Source organism: Mastomys coucha, unplaced genomic scaffold (assembly GCF_008632895.1).
Source record: "Mastomys coucha isolate ucsf_1 unplaced genomic scaffold, UCSF_Mcou_1 pScaffold23, whole genome shotgun sequence".
NCBI classification, from domain to species: Eukaryota; Metazoa; Chordata; class Mammalia; order Rodentia; family Muridae; genus Mastomys; species Mastomys coucha.
In genome coordinates this window covers 90,926,470-90,947,358 of record NW_022196906.1, presented here as the reverse complement: position 1 = coordinate 90,947,358, position 20,889 = coordinate 90,926,470, and the positions used below count along the sequence as shown (strand labels likewise).

Sequence of the window (20,889 nt, the reverse complement as noted above, 5' to 3'; positions counted from 1 at the left end):
CAGAGGTTCCTTTATTGTTGAGAATAGTTTTGGCTATCCTGGGTCTTTTGTTGTTCCAAATGAATCTGGCAAATATGGCTCTTTTTAAATATCAAATTCAATAACATGAAAGTTGCTATGCCATAGTCTCCGAGGTACATGAGTGGGGCAAACTAAGGACACTACATGAAGCCTTTGATAGTTTCCCAAGAAAGGGTCAAAGAATGAAATGTTAGGATTTTGAACAGGGTCATGTGCTCTCTATACAGTTAACTGTTAAGATGTTTAAGAAAATTTTGGCGTATAATGTGGGAGAGACTGAATCCCTATGAAATGCCAAGTAACATGCCACACCACACATGAGCAATTCCACATGGACTTAGCTATATCTGATCTTCAAAACTATGAGACTATGGATATAGAGCAGCACAATCCTAATGATAGAGAAGTGGTTATCACTACAGAAGACCTATCTCAGTGCCAATGGCACACATATTGGGTGAGCAGGTAGCTCTAACCCTCCTACATCACCTTCCTCCACCCATTTGCAATATTCTAAAAAGGTCTCACTCCTGGTGCAATTTGCAACATACTGGCACAAGCCAAAATGGAATGCTGCACAGTTCCAATTCTAACCAGGAGTACTGCAAAAGACAGTATGAAGGGAGACCCCATGGTAATATGCAGGACATTTGAACAGCACATTTTCTGCCTAATTTATCTGGGTAAGACTACCAGAAAATCGGGTCTACATTGATTCATAGTCACTGGACAATTTCTTGGCTAGAAAATTTGAAAGGAAAAATAGTTGTGACCAGGACATTTGGAGGGAAATTATGTGAATGGTTTTCTTGGCATGTGCAAAGATTATAGCTGTCTGTGTCCTGTGTCCAAAGGAGACAATGATCAGCATCAATTCTCCTCTTCCTCAAGCTGCTGAAGCCATTGTAAAATGGCTTCTGACTGTAATGACAGTGGTGGAAGATGTGCATGAGCCTAAAAGGGACCAGCCTTCATTATGCTTAGGGTGCCTACGACTGCTCCTCAGTGGAAGCTGTTCAAAGCAGAGATCAATGTTGAGAGCCAACCAGGGACCATCTCTGGAAGAGCATCTAGTCACATGCCAACAGACTGATTATATGACCCACCCTTACCCCTCATCATAGAGGAGCAATGGTTTGCCCTCACTGAAAACATTCCTACTGAATATATGTTAGCCTATGCTGCCCACGACCATCTGTGGCTTTAGAGAATGACTTGTTTACTGGCCTGTTACTTCTCCTTCTATTGCTTCTGATTCATTTCATCATCAAAGAAATGCATGGCTTGCCCTCATGGAATCCCAACTTGTTTTTTAATTCCCAAGCCCTAGAAGCTACTAGACAGATAAAATCACAGAATGATGTGCTGAAGACTCATTAAGAACTGGTCAGTACAGTATCAAGCAAAGGATGCTCTTATAAACATATCCCCTGTATGATATTTCTTTCCCCACAGCCTATAAGGGACCAATCTTCATTACGCTTAGGGTGCTTATGTGGGTTTGGGAGTCAAGTAATGACCAGTTGCCTTCCTATTATCAAAATTAGCCTCAATAATCATCAAAGAGTTTGTACTTCTGTCCCTGTACTTCCAGGCCCTACTAGTTGAGAAAGTCTGAGAGATGGTCATACCAACCTTTGTGTGCTAGTGACCCAACAAGCAAAGCAGTGAATTGCTTGCCTGGGATGATCAACACCAGACACCAGGAGAAAACTGGATCACTGCAGAGAGTCTCCATGACTGGTGTGGAACATTTTCTATTCAGTAAAGTCAGGCCTGAGAGCTGGCAAGGGCACAGATTATTTAAACTAGCAACATTGACCAGCTACTGTCAAGCAAGCTCTGAACTTTTACACATATGCCTGGATAACAAGGCTGATGTTCCCCTTCATATAATTAGCACAAGAGAACCCTGTGATTTTGAGAGAAACGTGAGGCTAATGCAAAACAAATAGATTGTTTACTGGATTCTACAAGAAAGTACTAATTTTCTGGTGTGATTCAAAAAGCTTTTTATTGCAAATAAAACATCGAGTATGTCATGGGGGAAAACATGGCTCACCGATTGGGAGTATTAACATCCCCAAATTGGTTGGTCAATTAAAATCAATTAAAAGTGTTTCATAAGAAAACAATATTTCCAAGTGTCTGAGTGACTGTTTCTTTTGGGCATCACCACATTTATCTCAAGAGTCTCCCACGAGCCTCTCCAGAGCCAAACCGAAATGGGTCCCTTTGGGCAGATAAAGAAAGCTTTCCCATTGCCAGGGAAATGCAACAAGGTCTGGAGAAGCTTGGGTAGGGGCTATCGTTACATTATCAGGAGTCGCAAGCATATAACTGATGTCCTTTCCAGCCATGGAGGTGTCCTTCTCTCCTCACTTCTTCCTCAACTACCCACAAGTTCGCCAATCACAAGATCCAATGTCAAACAAGTGGTCTGCTGTCGTCTGGAAACATGAGCTCTATCCAACACTTGGATCACAGGGACTGTCAAATAATTTGCTTCCTTCGCCCCAGGCTTACTGTATCTGAATGGTAGTTTCTGGAAAATCAAAATCATTATTTTAGTCAAATGCAAGACATTGTTTGAGGAGTCACTGGCAACTCATTTATATGTAAAAATGGCCCCTAAAGTAGACTCTCTTATCATCATGCTCTCTCTATTTCACAGAGGAGCTAGCAGCAACTTTACAAAACTAAGCGACCCATGCAATGCTGCATAACTACTTAATAACCACACTGAGACAGTAGAATCCAAAACCATACCAAGGTACCCCAAACCTGCAGTATCTTGCTGCCCTTAGTCCAAGCTTGGCACCTAAAGTCAGTGCCCTCTGTAATAGTGTAGATCATTATTAATCTGCATCTATAAGAAACCAGGCACCCAATAAGTTGCTGTATAGCTATATTCAATTTAGCTCCCACCACTCTACGATGAGGTACACACCATTACAATGCTTTCTTGCTCTCATTTTGCTAGAACAGGGACAGGGGGGTGAGGCATCATGAGATTACAGTCTTGCTCAAGGTAAAACACATCTTGGAGAGGAGCAGGGTGCTCTAGATTCAATTCCAATCCTACAGGTGATGTCTTCAACCTTTACCAAATTGCTCTATTCTGCTTACCCCCACAAGGACCTGGCAACTCTACTTAAAGTACAATACATCATGGATCAAAAAGATGCAGAATCTTTTTTTAAAAAAAGCTGGGGTGTTGCAGTCAATGATGACTACAAAGAGTGCATTTTGGGTAATTCTCTTAAAAGAAGGTGGATTGTGTTAGTTTATCCTTTTGAATACATCCTCATCAAGCTATTTACCTGTCAGTCTGTATCTGTGGGGACTGATTTTTATAACATCCGATAAATGAGCAATTAGAGAGTTTAACAGCCGCTTAAATGTGGGGAAGCTTGTAAACCTGAGTTCTCAGAGATGGTAAATGTCACATGCAATGTCATCAAAACTTACTTCCTCTCACCCTTCATTTCCACAGCTGTATGGAGACAGCTTTCTCTGAAGACACCTGGGAAAGGCAAGAGCCTGGGATATGGACCACCTGGATTCCACATCCAGCTATCCTGGGCTGACCTTGCTGAAATCAACACTTCTCCTAATTTATTCTGCTAAGACACAAGAAAGTCAGATTTATGTCATCTTTGAGAGCCTCTAACATTCTGTGGATGCATATAGCTACAACTTTGACAATAGGTAGCTTTATCCTTTGGATTCCTAGGCAGGATCCTTAAGCCAGGTTAAGTCTAACTCAATAAACTAGAAATGATGTCATCATCATTGCCTGATGCGGCTGGACTGTCTATGCAGGGACACCAGGAGTAATAGGATATACAGCTTTACAAGTAGAGGTTCATGGATGAGCTTTAGAAGGCTTAAAATATCACATGCAAGTGTGTACTGGTTTTCTGTGTCAAGTTGGCACAAGATAGAGTTATCACATAGAAAGGAGCCTCCCTTATAGACATGTCTCCATGAGATCCAGCTATAAGGCATTTTCTCAAGAGAGGAGGGCCCATGGTGGATGGTGACATCCCTGAGCTGGTAGTCCTGTGTTCTATAAGAAAGCAAGCTGAGCAAGCCAGTAAGTAACATCCCTCCATGGCCTCTGCATCAGCTCTTGCTTCCTGACCTGCTTGAATTCCAGTCCTGACTTCCTTTGGTGATGAACAGCCATGTAGAAGTGTAAGGTGAATAAACCCTTTCCTCCCCAACTTGCTTCTTGGTCATGATGTTTTGTGCAAGGATAGAAACCCCGACTAAGACAAAGGGGAATCCTTTTTTTAATGGATTTTATAAATTAAAAACTTCCAAATAAAGAAACTTCATACATGGAAATTTAACTAAATAAGGGAAAAATATTTAAGACAGTTTTTAATCCCATGATAAGCCTCAGTATTTGGTTGTTTTCTCATGATGGCAGTAAAACCCCTAACAAAAAAGCGATTTAAGGAGAAAGGTTTGTTTGGGCTCACAGTCCAGGGAATAGAGTAGGCCCAAGGGTAGGCCATAGCAGGGAAGACCTGGCAACAGGAGCAGCTCACAGCTTGACAACCAAGCATGTCTCCGGATGATGAGGAAGCACAGGCGGCTTCCTCCTTTTCCCTTTTTTATTAAAGTCTAAAACTTCAGCCCATGGGGTGGCACTGTCACATTTAAAGAGGTTCTTCTCTTTTCAGTTAAACCTTCTAGAAACACCCTCAATGATAGACCTAGATGTGTGTTCCCTGGGTATTTCCAGATCCAGAAAGGTTGCCAATAAAAATAAACCATCACACTCCCTATGTCTAGACCACTACGTATAAACCTCTCCCTATAAACCACGGATAGGATTTTCTTGTTCTAAGAGGTGATGGAGTGGGGTGTGAGCAGAGACATCTAAGTGCTCTTCCACTTGGCATCTCCTTGGCCTTTACATACTCCCCAAGACATAATCTCAGAAACCCAGATTTTTTTTTTTTTTTAGATGATCATTCAACATCTATTACTTGACTCTGTGGGTGGGAAGAGAGTCAGCAGCAGAGGAAAATCATATTGTAAGTAGAGAAAATGGGGAAGTCTGGCAAAGCAACAGAGAAATGGGAGAACTACAGACACAGCAGGAGAGCATGAAAGGCAACCCAGATCAAGACAGAGATGAAGTCACAGCCCAGGCTGCCATGCAAGGTGAGCCGGTAACATCCATCAGCTCTGATAAAAGTCTGTGGACCAGCAGTCCTAAGAGCCTGGCAAACCCATGGCTCCCACACGCTTCGAAGTCGCTTCGGGGGCGGGGTTTTGAACAAAGACTCCACCTGTACATCAAGCATACTGTTGAGGGATTCAACTCAGCAGTCCCAAAACACTGCAACCAGGAGCCATCTTGCCAAGGGACAATACTTAGGAACTAAACTGCTCTGGGAAGCAGAGAGTAGTAATGACAATTCAGGGTCCCCGTGAGCACCATGCCTTGCATTGGCTAGATGGATGCGGCAACACACAAAACAGTCATGCCTTCAGGGAGCCATTGATTTGAGTCAAGTGAGAATTTCGAGTGGGGGACCATGGACTATGATAGAGTGTGGAAAGCAGCGTGGTCGATGACGTTTCTTGAAATAGTTCTGAAACTGCCAAGATCTACAGCCACAAACACCCCACCTGCCCAAAGCAGAACTGGGAGACTTGGTTGTTCCATAGATCGCTAACATTGTGGCATCCGCAATGATGGGTGCATGAACTAGCTCCATGCCAAGGATCTTATCCACAGGAATTTTTGAGCCAGTTTTCTTACGATTTTCTTCTGTCTATTCTAATTTATTGTTTATGTTTTATCATCAGTTTCCCTTTCCCTCTTTTTTTTTTAATTGTGTGCATGTTGTTCATGTGGGCATACATGTGTGAATATGCAAGTACATTTGGGGGGATTATTCCGTGTGGTTTTAACTTTTTAATTTATTATTTTGGGGAATACAGAGATGGCTCAGCAGCTGAGAGTCCCTGCTAGTCTTGCAGAGCAGCCAAGTTCAGTTCCCAGCACCCACACAGTGACTCAGGGCCTTCTGTAACTCTAGTTCCAGGGGATCGATACCCTATACTGGCATCTGCAGACACCAGGCATATAGTGTACTTAAATACATGCAAAGAAAAACATTCATACACATAAAATAAACCTCTTTTAATGTGTTATTTGTGTCTGTGTTAATTACCTTTCACGGGTGCAATAAAACATCATGACCAAGAGCTACTTAGGGAAATAAAGGTTATTTTTTGGATTATGGCCCCAGAAGGAAAATCCACAATGGTGAGGGAGGTGTAGCAGCAGGTGGCAAGAGCAGAAAGCTGAGGAATCATGGGGGCTTTAACCTCAAACCCAGAGCAGGGAGAGTGAACAAGAAGTGAGGCAAAGCTATAAACCCCCAAAGCTCAGCCCAACAAGGCTTTATCTACTAAAGGGTCAGCAACCTCTGCAAACAGTAACACCAAATGGAGATCAAGTGATGGAGTGCCTGAGCCTGTGGGGGACAACTGTATTCAAAATACCACACCTCAAAAGCCTGACAACCTAAGTGTGATTCCTGGAAGCCACATAAAGGTAGAAGGAGAGAGCAGGCTCCAAAGTTGTCCTCTGATCTACATGTGCATGCCTACATGTACACATACACACAGCAAACACACATGTGCGTACAAACACACATCAAACACACATGTGCACGCGCACGCACACACACACATGCATTTTAGTATTTGAATGAGCCATGCCCATCCAAGCTCAGAAAGATAGTGTATGTTTTCCACCATACACACAATATACAAGTAGATGTATATACATAGGGAACCTGAGAGAGGAGGAAGAGATTTTAAGAGCAGGGCAAGGGGTCGGGGAGGGAGAGAGAAAGGGTGATATGTATGCAGTATGAAAACAAAAGGGAGGACTGTTCGAAAGGGAAACAAAGCCAACCAGATCGGGAGCACAGAACACTGGGAAGAAGCAGCAAGAAACTAGAATAATTTCTAATGGCATGATATTGGAACACAGTCAAAAGAGTGACTCTTGGTGAACAATTCCTTAGGGAACTCTGAGAGAGGCTCAGGAGACAAGGCAGAGGGTCTTTTATCCAGGTACAATTCCCTGATTGTTCTTGGACATGATTTCGTGCCTCCTGGGACAAACTCACTCAATTTATGAAATATGTTTGTTCTGATTGGATGTCCTAGCATAGCTATGGAATCCAGTCTGGCGAATGTACCCTGAATGTGAACTTGGCCCTCTGCCTTTTTTCCTGGAGAGTCTCTCACAGTCCTCAAGGCATTGTTCTCATATGTCATTCTTTTAACTGTATTCTGACGTCTCCCCTTCTATATTTTTTCAAGCAAGGGCATTGTTCACCATGGATCATTCTTTTGACTGTGTTCTGATAATATACATGTGTCATTATTTTAGATACTAGCTAAAAATTAATAAATTAGAGAGGGCCTTGTACCAAATACTTCCACGGAGCCTCATAGAGAATGTGGCCCTGCCACCACCTTGACCTAAGACCTCTGATCTATGTATCAATTCATTTCTTTTAGCTTATACAACATTAAAAGGAACATATTTTTATATAAGCCACCCAGTAGCCAAAGAATAGTCACACAAAGACATACCTTTCCTTAGTTTTCAAATCTCTACTGTCCATCTACCCCTTCAGGTCTGTTTTGTTCACAAATATACAATAGTGTGGAGGTTTGAGTGAAAATGACCCCCATAGGCTCACAATGAGTGGTGCTATTGAGAGATGTGACCTTGTTAGAGTAGGTGTGGCCTTGTTTGACAAGCTGTGTCACTGGGGTGGGCTTTGAAGTTTCAGAAGCTTAATCTAGGCCCAGTGGTTCATTCTTCCTTCCTGCTGCTTGCAGATCTTAGATGTAGAATTCTCAGCCCCTCTCCAGCACCATGTCTGCCTGCATGTCACCATGCTTCCTGCCTTGATGATAATGGACTAAACCGCAAACTTTAAGTAAGCCCCCACTTAAATGTTTTCCTTTAGAAGAGTTGTCATCGTCATGGTGTCTCTTCACAGCGATAGAAACCTTACCTAATACAAATCGTAAGAACCAAAGAATGCAGACGATATCTACAGACATATTTTCTTCATTGAGATTATTGTACTTAAATGTAAATATATCTGTGTTTCTAGTCATTTCCAAAGGAATGTTCAGAGTTGTAACAGTAAAGAAAACAGAACACTGAGCCAACAAAGCAATTCCCAGTTTCAGCGTTTATAAATGCATGGCTAATCCTACTTAATTCTATGCCCATTTCCCCATAGTGTAGATTATCATGGAGAAAAACAAATCGTTCTACCGTTTCATCTGCCTCTACTTCTAAAAGTTGAAAGCACACTTAAGTTAGCCACAGTAGGAAGAACAGGCTGAGTGAGCACCCCTAATCCAAAACCTCAGAACTCTGGCATGCTCTATAGCCCAAAATGTTTCCAAAACCAATGTGACACCACAAGTAGAAATTTATACACCATAAAACTTTATTTTGGTGCACAAAATGTCAAAATACTGAATGAAATTACCATGAAGCTATGTGCAGAAGGTGTAGACAGAGTGAGTCAGTTTGGGGTTTAGGCACAGTTCGCACCCGAGATGCATACATAAGAACACACCCATTGGGCAGTGGTGGCACACGCCTCTAATCCCAGCACTTGGGAGGCAGAAGCAGGCGGATTTCTGAGTCCAAGGCCAGCCTGGTCTACAGAGTGAGTTCCAAGACAGCCAGGGCTACACAGAGAAACCCTGTCTCGAAAAAAAAAAAAAAAGAACACACATACATATACACGCGCATATGCAAGCACACACATACACACATATATACAAATAATATATATGTGTGTGTAAGTAAATATTCCAAAATTTTAAAAACATAATTCTAGAACTCTTCTAATGCCAATCATTCTGAGTAGGGAATATTCAACCTATTTATGAGAGCTAAACATCAATAATCTTGTGCATTCTTCAGTCAGTTCTCCTTAGCTGATTTATCATTTTCATAGACTCTTCAGATCAGAGTCTAAACACTTCATAATTGCAGCTGATTGACATGTGTCCCTCATCTTTTAACTTTCCAAATTATAAATCCTCATCCCTCTATGTATCTGTTTTTCATTATCTTCTATTTTCTCTTCTCTTTTTCTCCTTTCTGTCATTGTCTTCATTGAAGAAACTGCTTTATTTGTCTCATATAGCCTGGATGTTGGAAATTGCCTCACAGTATCATTTAGCATAATCCTTGATCCCTGACAGTTGATATTAGGAACTAGAATTCTGATCATATTTAGGTTTAATTTTCCTGCAAGAATATTTCAAGTCCTGCTGTGAGCTCCCATCAGAGGTATGGAGCATCAAGCTGTCTCCCTCTGGAGCTCTTAGCAGTCGCAGATGATTAAGGCCTAGATTCATCTTTTCATTAGAAGCTGCTACAGGGTGATATCTTAATTCTGTACTCCTTCCTTTATTAACTGGAATCGTTCCATTTTTTTTAATTCCCCTTAGCAGATTATTCATTATCCTAAGGCACAGTGTACATGAGAAAGTCTACATAAACTGCCCGTTTCCTTTATTTACCAGGTTTGGAAATAATGAGTTTCTATGTATCCTGTAAATAACGGTGGTTGGCATTTTTGTTTACCTGAAGTTATCAGCATGAATTCATGGCTTCTAAAATGTGAATAAAAAGTTAACAGAGCACATTCTCTTTGTGGAAAAAAAAATGACCTTGGGTTAACTATCCAGCTCCGTTCCCCTGGAAACTAATAAAGGTGGGCAGTCAGCAATGTTACCTGGCAACATTGCTCATGATGAAAATGACCTCAAATAATACGCTACACTTGGTCTGGGAGGACAGTGAATAAACTAGATAGCTAGTGGGCATCCATAGAGAGCTGTGAATATAGGCCCTGTTCTGTACTAGGACCACTGGAAGCTGTTCCCACAGGACAGAAGGATGGTGCTGGGTCTGATGGGCAGTGAGGCTCTAAGCCAGGTTTTCTTCATCCCGTTTTCTTCATGCAGGTTCCACAGGATCAGAGTGAGATGTAGACTTGCACAAAGGGACTTGCTGGGGACTAGACTTGGGGACTATATTGGTTACTTCTGGTGCTGTAATAAAATACCATGACCAGAAGCAACTTGTGAAAGAAAACTTTACTTGGGTTTATAATTGAGAAAATTGGGGGAGAGAGGAGGGAGGGGAGAGAGAGAGAGAGAGAGAGAGAGCATCCATAGTAACTAGTAGCAGTGGTGGGGGGGGGGGCATGTAAACTGCTGAGAGGAGCTGAAAGCTCAAAGACCACACCTTCAGCTGTAAACACAAAGCAGAGAGAGTGAACGAGATATCGGGCAAAATTATAAGCCCGTAAGACCCGCCCCCCAGTGATGTACTTCCTTCAGAAAGCCTACTTCCTATAGGTTCCTCCTCACACAGTGTGATCAACAAGGAGCCAAGTGTTCACATACCTGAGCTCTGGTGGAGGGGAGGGGGAGGGGGAGGGGGAGGGCGGAGGCATTTCTCATTCAAACCATCCTAGGAACTGATACAAGCAGGACAGAGCAGGAATAGAGGACCAACTGTAATATAATCGAAGACGTAAACGTTAGCCAACCCAAGAGGACCTCCCTGGCAGCTGGGAAATCCCTTTAAGGTTGTCCCATGTTTATTAGGGATGGTATGTAATTAGGGGCATAATTCTAGATGAGATTCCTCCTCCTCACTGCAAGCAATTTCTCTAAATATTCAGCTGAGCTGTGAGAAGCTGGCACTCCAGGCCATGGGAGGAACTAAGTCCTCCAGTGTCCTCCTCAGTCCCTGGGCATACCTCAGCAATCACTCTGCCTACTCATTTGGTCCCATTCCTTCCCTTCTGAGCTGTCACTTGCGCCCCTGCCATGTTAGCTTGCTGTCCCTCCTGTTATGTGCCTTCTACCAAAATGACATTAAGTTCTGAGGGGATCTTTTAAGTGTTATAAGATGTTAGTCTGTGTTCATTTATATACTTTGCCAGATCTGAAGTCATCCATTCCTCCATAAAATTTTAGCCCAGCTTCCACTTAGTGATATACAGGGACCACAGTCTGGAGAACAAACATGTTGGGTAAGTCATGGTCTTCGGGCCTTTTCTGTGGCCAGAGTCAATAATATTTTGTTAAGAGAAAGTTCATGACTAAGCAAGGGCTCTGAAGATAACAGGGCACAACTGTAGCCAGCTTACAAATTTTTATTTTCAAAAAATATGTTTTTTTATATTTTTTTGAAATAAAATTACAAAAAAAATTTATTTTGAATAAAAAATTTTTATTTTCAAAAAAATAGCATGGGTCGTTATTGATATTCCCAATACAATTTAGTATAGCTAGTGTGCTGGCTGGCTTTGTTTGTCAACTTGACACAGCTGGAGTGATCACAAACAAAGAAGGAGGACATGCCTCCATGAGATCCAGCTGTAAGACATTTTCTCAATTAGTCATCAAGGAGGGAGGGCCCAGTCCACTGAGGGTGGTGCCATCTCTGGGCTGGTAGTCTTGGAGGAGGCAACAGGGGTTTGTTCTTGTTTTCGTTTGTCTGATTGTTTGTTTTTTGGAGGGGAAACTGGGAAAGGAAAAATCATATGACATGTAAATAAAGAAAATATCTAATTTAAAAAGAGAGAGAGAGAAAAAGAGAGAGCAAGGTGAGCAAGCCAGGGGAAGCAAGCCAGTAAGCAGCATTCCTCCATGGCTTCTACATCAGCTCCTGCCTCCAGGTTCCTGCCCTGTGTGAGTTCCTGTCCTGACTTCCTTTGGTGATGAACATTAATGTGGAAATGTAAGCTAAATAAACCCTTTCCTCCCCAACTTGCTTCTTGGCCGTGTTTTGTGCAGGAATATAAACCCTGACTAAGACAGCTAGGTTTTCTTGACTTCATCCATCACCTGTTTGTGTGTCCTTTCTTTATTAATAGTAGCATAAGTTCTCATTTACACTAATGTTCAACATATATCCAATTATTTTTGGTTTGTGTTGGTTGCATGTTAAGGGATAAAATTCACAGAGTGACTAGTCAAATGACTGTGCCAATGTAGTATTCCTTTTGATTTGAAATAACTCCTCCCATACAGAACTCAACTTGTAGTTAAATTTATTCGTTTCAGTGTGTTCGCTGTAGTTTACTGTGACTTATAATTATGTAAAAATATATTTAAATAGCTTTAAAATCATTTTTATAAACTAAGATACATGGTCCCTTCCATTTTGCCCCTGCAGTCTCATAAATGTAACTTAGTTTATCTTTACATATCCTACAAAATATAAATCAAAGAGTCAAGGCGTTTCCTGAAATGAGTGGTGGAGTATTATATACCATCTCTACTTTGCTCTTTTCACTGAATACTACATATCAGGATTCAGCGTGGACCAGTAGACCAGGCTCTCACTTACTCTTCTAGCAGTTCTGTCAGACATTGTGTGCGCTTGGTTTTGCTTGATCCTTGATCCATCTCTGTCCACAGTGATTCATGTTTTCTTTTGGTTTTGTGCTGTTACTGGTAGTATTAAGATGGGAAACTGGATATTTAAATGCAAATGATTGAAGCTTGGCTTCTGCCTCACCTTATAAAAAGGAATTATGCTCAATAGGATCAGATACATAAACACAAGGCACAGAACTAAAAGAAAGCTTGGGGGAAATGCTTCAAGATAGGAGGTAAGGCAATCTTTGTATAGGTTTTGTTTTGCCTAAGGCCTCCAAAGCATGAGAAACTAATGCAAAAATATGCAAAGAGGATTAAATCAAACTGCAAAGATTCCACACAACAAGGGAAATGATCAAGATTGTAAAGAAAATCTACAAGTTCGTAAATTTTTTTGCAAAGCATTCAGATAACAAAAGATTAATACCCGGGATATATAAGGAAGGCAAGCAACTCAGTAGCAAAGACAGATAATCCAATTTAAAACGGACAAAGGAGACACATAGTAAGAGAAGAAATTCAAAAATATTCATTATCATTAGCTGTCGGGCAAACATAAATTTAAAAAGCCATTATGAGCTGTTTCTCACCTCAATTAAAATGACTATTACCTAAGAGAAAAAGCTAACAAATTGGTAGGAAGTATATGGAGAGAAGAAAATTTATCAACAATTGATAGGAGAGTTATTAGATGAGTAACATGGAAGCTCTTAAAAAAATAAATAAATAAAAATAAATCCATCACACAACTCGTGATTTTTCTTCTAGATCAGTGGTTCTCAATCTTCCTAACTTTTAACACAGTTCCTCATGCTGTGATGACCTCCCCAACCATAAAAATTTTTTTGCTACTTCATAACTGTAGTTTTGCTACTGTTATGAATCATAATGTAAATATCTGATATGCAGGATATTTGATATACAACCCTCCCAAAGGGATCGTGATCCACAGGTTCAGAACCACTGTACTAGGTGTGTACTGAAATATAAAGTCAAAGAAAGCATTGCTGTGTTTATTTTTAAACAATTCATGAGCCAGGTGGTGAACGCCTTTAATCCCAGCACTTGGGAGGCAGAGGCAGATGGATTTCTGAGTTCAAGGCCAGCCTGGTCTGCTATATAGAGAAACCCTGCCTTGAACAGCCCCCCACAAAAAAACAATTCAGAAAGCTAAGATATAAATCAACCTAGATGTCCATCAATAAGATATATAAATGTGACATATATATGTATATATACATGTATATACATACATATATATGCTCATTAAAAGAATTTTATTCTATCATTTGCAGCATAATTAATGGAACAGAATAATATTTATGTCAAGTGAAATAGTCTAGCGTGGAAAGACCAATTCTTCACAGTCTCCCTCAAATATGAATGATAAAAAAGTCAGTCTGAATGTGGGACCATGATTACTAGAAGACTGGAAGGAGAGAAGGTGGAGGGAAGGTGAATAATGCGTTAATATGGAGGAGGAGAAGCTGGGCGGTGGTGGTGCACACCTTTAATCCCAGCACTTGGGAAACAGAGGCAGGTGGATTTCTGAGTTCGAGGACAGCCTGATCTACAGAGTGAGTTCCAGGACAGCCAGGGCTATACAGAGAAACCCTGTCTCAAAACACCAATAAGTAAATAAATAAATAAATAAATAAATAAATAAATAAATAAATAAATAAATGGAAGAGGAGGCTGGGAAGATGGCTCAGTGACTGAACCACCAAACAAAGGGCATACACAGGATGGACCTAGCACCCCTCCCCCCTCCGCACACATGTAGCAGATGTACAGTTTTGTCTTCATACAGATCCCCCAACAACTGGAGTAGAGGCTGTCCCTAAACCTATTGTCTGCTGTGGATCCTGTTCCACAGCTGGGCTGCCTTGACTAGCCTCAGTGGGAGAGAATGTACCTAGCCCTGCAGAGACTTGATGTATTGGGGGTGGGGGATACCCAAGGGGTACCCAGAAAAGATGGGAGGAGAAACTGTGTGAGGGGGGACCTGAAGAAGGGAGGCAGCAATCCAGCAATGGGATGTAAAGTGAATAAATAAATAAATAAATAAATAAATAAATAAATAGGAAAAACAAAAACAAAAAGAGAAAAAGCCCATATTCTTACAAAGGACTTGGGTTCAATTCCCACATGGTGGCTCACAATCATCCATAATTCCAGTTCCAAGAGATCTGACATCCTTTGTAGGCACCAGGCACACCCCTGGTGTTTCCTAACACTGTGCTGGCTTTCAGACTGATCTACTAAGGAGTCAACTATCAATCAGGGGGGGATGGTACATGTTTGTAGTCCCTCCCACTGGAAAGCTGAGGCTAGAGGTCATGAGTTCTATGTTAGCCTGGGCTACCTAGCAAGACTTAAAAAGTAACTATATATAAATACCCACAGTGTTTGGTATTTTTAACATGAATACTCATATTATGCCAAATGCTGCTTCTGCACACATATGGGTGACTCAACTGGTGGTGAGAGAGAAGATCCTATTAGACAAAATGACAACAGGTAAGTTGTATAATTTCTTGAATGTGTTTCTGCAATCTGCTTAATACTTTATCGAAAGCTTCCATTTGTGCTGCATTACATTTGATAGGCTCTGGTTTGCCTTCTCTCAACTGCATTTTTTATCAGTTTAGGTTTAATGAATTCATTTTGGTCACAAAAAAATAATTAGGGAGCTCCCCTTCATTTGATAGTCTCTATAATTGATCAGATACATGGGACTCTCTAATCTTTTACTCGTCCTTAAAAAGTTTCATAATATATCAACACAATGGATTTTGATCATATCCACCCCTACTACCTCCCTCCAGCTGCCACCAGGACTCCCCCTGAGTTCTCCCTTTCATCTACATAGCCCCTTATTGTTTTTAATTAATAACCAATTAAGTCCAACTGGTGTGCTTGTAGGACCATCCACTAGGGCATGGGTACATGTCATACCCCATGGAAATGTGACCCTTCATTATTAGGCAGCCAACAACTGTCACCACTCCTCAGCTAGACCAGTCCCCCCACAATGCTAGAATTTGTACTGGTTTGATCTGTGCGGGTAAACACAACTCTTGTTCATTGTTGTGTACAATGGCCTTCTCATGCCAGAGATAGCATAGCTTTCTCCTTCATCATCCTGCTCTTCCCAGCCGCATGTCTACTCTTCTTCAATGTTCCTGAGCCTTGAGTTAGGGGAAGTTGACATGGATGACCCATTTGTGGCTGACTACTCAGAGTCACATATTCTTAACATTTTGGCCAGTTATGAATCTCTGCAAAAGGATTAGCCTCTGCAAGAAGAAGCTTCTCTGGCTACAGCTAGGAGCAATCTCTAACGTCCATATACGCACAGACAGACAAGCACATTTCCATATACCTGCATGTGTATAGGCACATGTATACATACATGCACATATACATAATGAAATCTCATATTTGGTATAACATTAGCCCTGGAAACATGCTAAGTTAAACAAGACCCAAAAAAGAGTATTATTCCATTTATAAAATAAATAAATGCATAAATCAGAAGTAGTGTTCAATGAGGGCTGGGGGAATAAGAGGAGGAAATGGCTTCTAATGGATATCTGTTGGAGGTGACAGATGTTTTGGGATTAGATAATGGTAATACTTGCTTAATTTAATGAATTCACCAAAACGCCTTGACCGGATCACTCTAATGGTAAGTGAACTACACCTTGCTAATGTTTTTAAGAACAGAAAGGAAAGGATGCCTTATACAGACCAATGTTGAAACGGCCTATGAATGGAACTCAGACCTTTGTGTTCGCAAGGGTAGGGAGACTTATTGATAAAACCGAGTTTGGGCAAACACAAGAGGAGGTGTCATGCACCTATTCCTGGTGTTGGTGTGATCTGGAGTATGCTTTCCAGTGATAATTTAGTAATGTCTACCAAAACTAAAGTGCACACCCTAGGATTCAGGATTTTCAATTGTAGAGATCTAAACTCCATGCGTGACTGGCCCAGTTAGCACTCCGTGAATGTTCTTTCCTATTACAAGGACAATAATCATGGGAAGAGGTAATAAATTATTTACTAAACTCCTGCAGCCAAATTCAGCTCTCACTTCTGCTGTTTTTTGGAGATATAATGAGACAGTGTTCCTGTTCAAGGATGGCATGGCCATGAAACCTCTGCTCCTTTAATCTCTGCAAGCTGCACAAAGAGGAAAGCAAGGCTCCCTCTGATAGATAGGGCTCCATTTCTATGGCTCCTGGGTGCACACTGGCAAAGTAGCTAATGATTCTGCTCCTCTTGATAAATGAATACGGGAGATGGGGTAGGCTAGAACAAGGGTACAGAGAAGGAAGCAAAGCCTGAGTCCTAAACCTGTGGGTGATTTAAGCATAAAGCCTCATGATCATAAACTCTGAAGGGGCATGAGTGAACCGGTGTCTCTGTCCCGTCAGTCCCTTTTCGAATTAGTGATATCTCTTCAACTGTAATGGTGCCATTATCTGTAAACATTGTGTTTTGCTCGTCAGAGTTCGGCTGACAGAAGAGGAACATGATGTCAACCTGTGTTTCTAATTAGTCATACCCCATTCTTTCAGTCAATAAAGACCAAAAAACACCCCTGAAGTCAGCTTACCCAAATAATAGCAGGAATAGCACCAACCAAGGAAAAATAGCATCTAAAATCCATGTGAGCGCTTGAAACGCGGCAAGTGGCAGCCAAGAGCTCCTGTGGCATCAGGCTCATGAAAAACACCCAGTGTGTATTCACATCCCGGCTACCACCCCTGGGTGCCCCGCTCTTACCTAACTACTGAGCAGGTTAAGACATGGTGAGAGTCAGGGATTATGACATAAGCAGTGTCCACAGGCTGAAAAGGGTAATGCCAGCTCAGAAGGAGGAACATCACCTGTGAAGGCCTCATAAACTGGCCAGCTTCCTGCCACAACTCCCAAACTGCCAGCCTCACAAGAGTGGGCAAGGGTCCCTTTTTGGAGAGAAGTGACCTTGGGAATCTGGTAGAGGACGTTGTCAAAACTCTAGAGGCCTTGCACCAAGGATCTGAGAGCCATGGAGACTGCTATGTGTGTCTGTTCTCCCTGCTGCACCTGGCAGAGATGCTGCCCCCGGCTATTCTCCTGTCTCTGCTGCAAGTTCATCTTCACCTCCGAGCGGAACTGTACCTGCTTCCCCTGCCCCTACAAGGATGAGCGGAACTGCCAGTTCTGCCACTGCACCTGTGCGGAGAACCCCAACTGCCACTGGTGCTGCTGCTCCTGGGCCAATGACCCCAACTGTAAGTACTGCTGCACGGCCAGCACCAACCTGAAGTGCTACTACTACGAGAGCCGATGCTGCCGCAATATCACCGTCACATTCAGAAAGGGTCGCCTTCGAAGCATCCGCACCTCGTAAGTACCGTGTGAGTGATGGCCATCTGTTGTGTGGCTACGTAGGCTCGAAATAACTGGGGAACGTGTGCCAGCTGTGGGTACTCCAGAACAGGGCAGTGCTTCCTAGAGTGCACTCTACATGGAAAAAAAAACCCAACAGTGTTAATTTTGTAACTCTTAAAAAGCCAAGCTCCGTTACCTATGTGAATGCATGCTGTATGTACCTTTTGACCCCAAGAGCTCTCACCTTGCAAACAAGTGATGGCCGACAAAAAACTTTGTCAGCCACTGTTCATGTATCTATTCCTCTCCTCACCCTGTGCCCACTGGACCCAGGAAAATATTTAGCTGGGAGATACTAAAGGAGGACCAGGCAGCTAGAAAGTTGGTAGAGTCATGACTTGGATCCAGAGCTAGACCAATGGTCCTAAATTTAAAAAAAAAAAAAAAAAAAAAAAAAAAAAAAAAAAAAAAAAAAAAAAAAAAAAAAAAAAAAAAAAAGTCATTACAAAATGGAGACCATGATATGGTATGTGCTTCATAGACTGTTAGATGATCTGAAAAATATAAGCTGTTCTTCATTCCCTTCCTGGGAACTGCAGCATTTACCTGATGAGTACAAACCTCTCAAAGCCGCTTTTGACCTTAGCAACCTGCAGAAGTACCCTGAGCTGACCGGCACCCTTTCATTCCCTTCCAAAGTCATGACTGTTAGGTTCTCAGTCACACCATAAAGTGGATACCCCCCGGGCTAGCAAGCTGCTCTTTTTTTATGTCACATGTCAGGGACATCAGGAGCCAGAAGAGATTTCAGATGGGAGGGAAGATCACAGCCAGTGCTAGAGTCATAGACATCAGTGGCTCCCAAATTCAGAAGTGCACTGAAATCCCCTGAGGACCTTTAAAAATAAATGTTCCCATGTATTCTCATCAACACTGTGTTTTTCATTGATCTTGGGGTACAACGTGGGCTTCAGAACTGTAAGAACTCTATCCCCATGTGGTGATTCTAACAGGGAGAACTGGAGTTGTCAACGTGGGACCTGGAGACTTGGAAGGCAGATGTGAGAACAGAGCAGAACTTATCAGGGAGTGGGGCTGTGCAGGGGAGCAGAGGCAGGGCACCAGGGCAGGAAGGCAAGACTGTGGGACTTGGTGGTTGCTTTGGCATGGAAATCTACAGACAGCAGACGCCCTGTTTAAACTTCAGTTGGCTCTAACACACTGGTGCTTGCTTTCCGACCCCCTTCTCCTGGTCTCCAAACCCCTTCCCTCCCAAGCCTGCTCAGCAGCCTCACTGCTTCCTCACTCTGGTCTAACCTAGCCTTCCCTCAACTCTGGTCTAACCTAGCCTTCCTGGCTTCATTCTTTTCCTTAGCCCCTTTCTCATAACTACTCCAGTTCCCTGGGCCATTAGCCGAGTTCTCTTAGCCCTGCCCATTCTCCACACAGTATCTCCTTTTCCCCCTCATTCCTTCTTTCTGACCTCTTACGCTCCCTCCATATACTGATTCCAAGTCTTACCTTTTTTATCAGAGAAGCCCATCCAGCTACTACATGTACTATTGGCTTGTGGCTCCAGGTGATGCTTCGGGGACTAAGCAAGAGGCTGGGACCCAGAAAAGAAATAGGGCTGAAAACAGTGAGGCTGTAAGCCTAGATCTCAGCATCCAAGTCCTCAGGGATAAGCCAGCTCTAAGGATGCCTAGGGTTATACAGAGACACTGTATCTCAGGGCCACCCTAGGGCAACATGCTTGGGAAGCACCTTTGAGTCTCAAAGCTCTGAAGCATGGGTTCTTAGGCCAAGAAGGAGACAAAGAGAAAGAGGAAATCAGGAAGGGAAGGGCAGAAGAGAACACTACCCAATGTCAAGTCCAGTACCTTACTATGAGCAGAGAGACATAGGAATACACACAGATTGTGCATCAGCTTGCATCTCCATTCCCACAGCCGAGCCAATTATTTCCTAAACTGCTTTTACTCTGACTGCCATCTCTTATAACATGCACTTGAATTACACAAGCATAGTCTCATCATTTGTAGTTCTTGCAATTGAATCCATGAAGGCGACCTCAGCCAGTAAACAAATAGAGACCCTTAACTTACAACAGTATAAGCATTTCACGGGCTTGACTACTGTTCTCTTCTCTTGTGGCTTCCCCCTCTACTAGCCGGTAGGTGGCGCGAGAGAGTGATTACAGGGAGCATATTTACACTGCTGATGGATCGTTTCATTTACATTTTGTAAACCCTCCTGAAGGAAGTGCTGCAATCTTTGATTTACAGCTGGAGAAACTGAGCCCAAAAGAGATTAAGACCTTCTAAACGGCAACTCTAAATGTGCCATGCCCTGTCACATAGAAATTGCCCAGAGGCAGACCCTTGTGTACTGCTGCTGATCTGAAAGTCAGCTCGTGGGTTCTAGGTTCAGCACAGAAACTGTCTCTTGCTGTCTTAGAAAGGCCATTTACTACCTTTCATCCTCTGGCCCATCCCTCACAGTCACTGCCTTCCAGGCACAGTCACCAGAAGCATGCCTGGAATTGGGCAAGATTGGATTTATTGACTCATTTGCAACAAGGGGGAACATGTCCCACTCCATGCCAGTGTGAAGTACCCTCATTAAAGGACTGGGGCTTCCTTTAATGAGAATAGAGTCAATCTGTTGGTTCTCTTACTCCTGTCTAGAAAGCACCTAGAACACATGGAACCTGAATCTACTACCAGAAAGAAAAAGGACAGGCACAATCACTCACATTCCCCAGGAAAGGGATGGGAGGCCATTTTCATGGTCTGGACAATATTCTTGTCCAAGTTCCTGCATCCTGAAACGGTATTACTTCTGCTCTGATACATCACAGCCACTTCGTTCCTGTCTGATACTCTATGGTGTTACTGATATGTATGAGAACATCCAGGCCCAGCTGACTATGCCATACTCCTCTGTCCTCCCCCCCTCTCTCCCCCTCTTCCCCTCTCTCCCTTCTGTCTCCCC

General features: G+C 42.5%; 1 protein-coding gene and 1 long non-coding RNA gene across 2 annotated transcripts in view; both read left to right on the top strand.

Moving 5' to 3' along the window:
• Positions 1–3,813, top strand: part of LOC116073131 — an 18,780-nt gene extending 14,967 nt beyond the window's left edge. The window contains exon 2 of the long non-coding RNA XR_004111682.1: positions 3,518–3,813. This is a non-coding gene — a long non-coding RNA (uncharacterized LOC116073131). The remainder of the gene's footprint in view (positions 1–3,517) is intronic.
• A 13,569-nt stretch (positions 3,814–17,382) lies between these two features.
• Positions 17,383–20,889, top strand: part of Trim42 (tripartite motif containing 42) — a 21,731-nt gene continuing 18,224 nt past the window's right edge. The window contains exon 1 of the mRNA XM_031345489.1: positions 17,383–17,910. Coding sequence (XP_031201349.1) covers positions 17,570–17,910 — 341 coding nt within the window. The 5' untranslated portion in view covers positions 17,383–17,569. The remainder of the gene's footprint in view (positions 17,911–20,889) is intronic.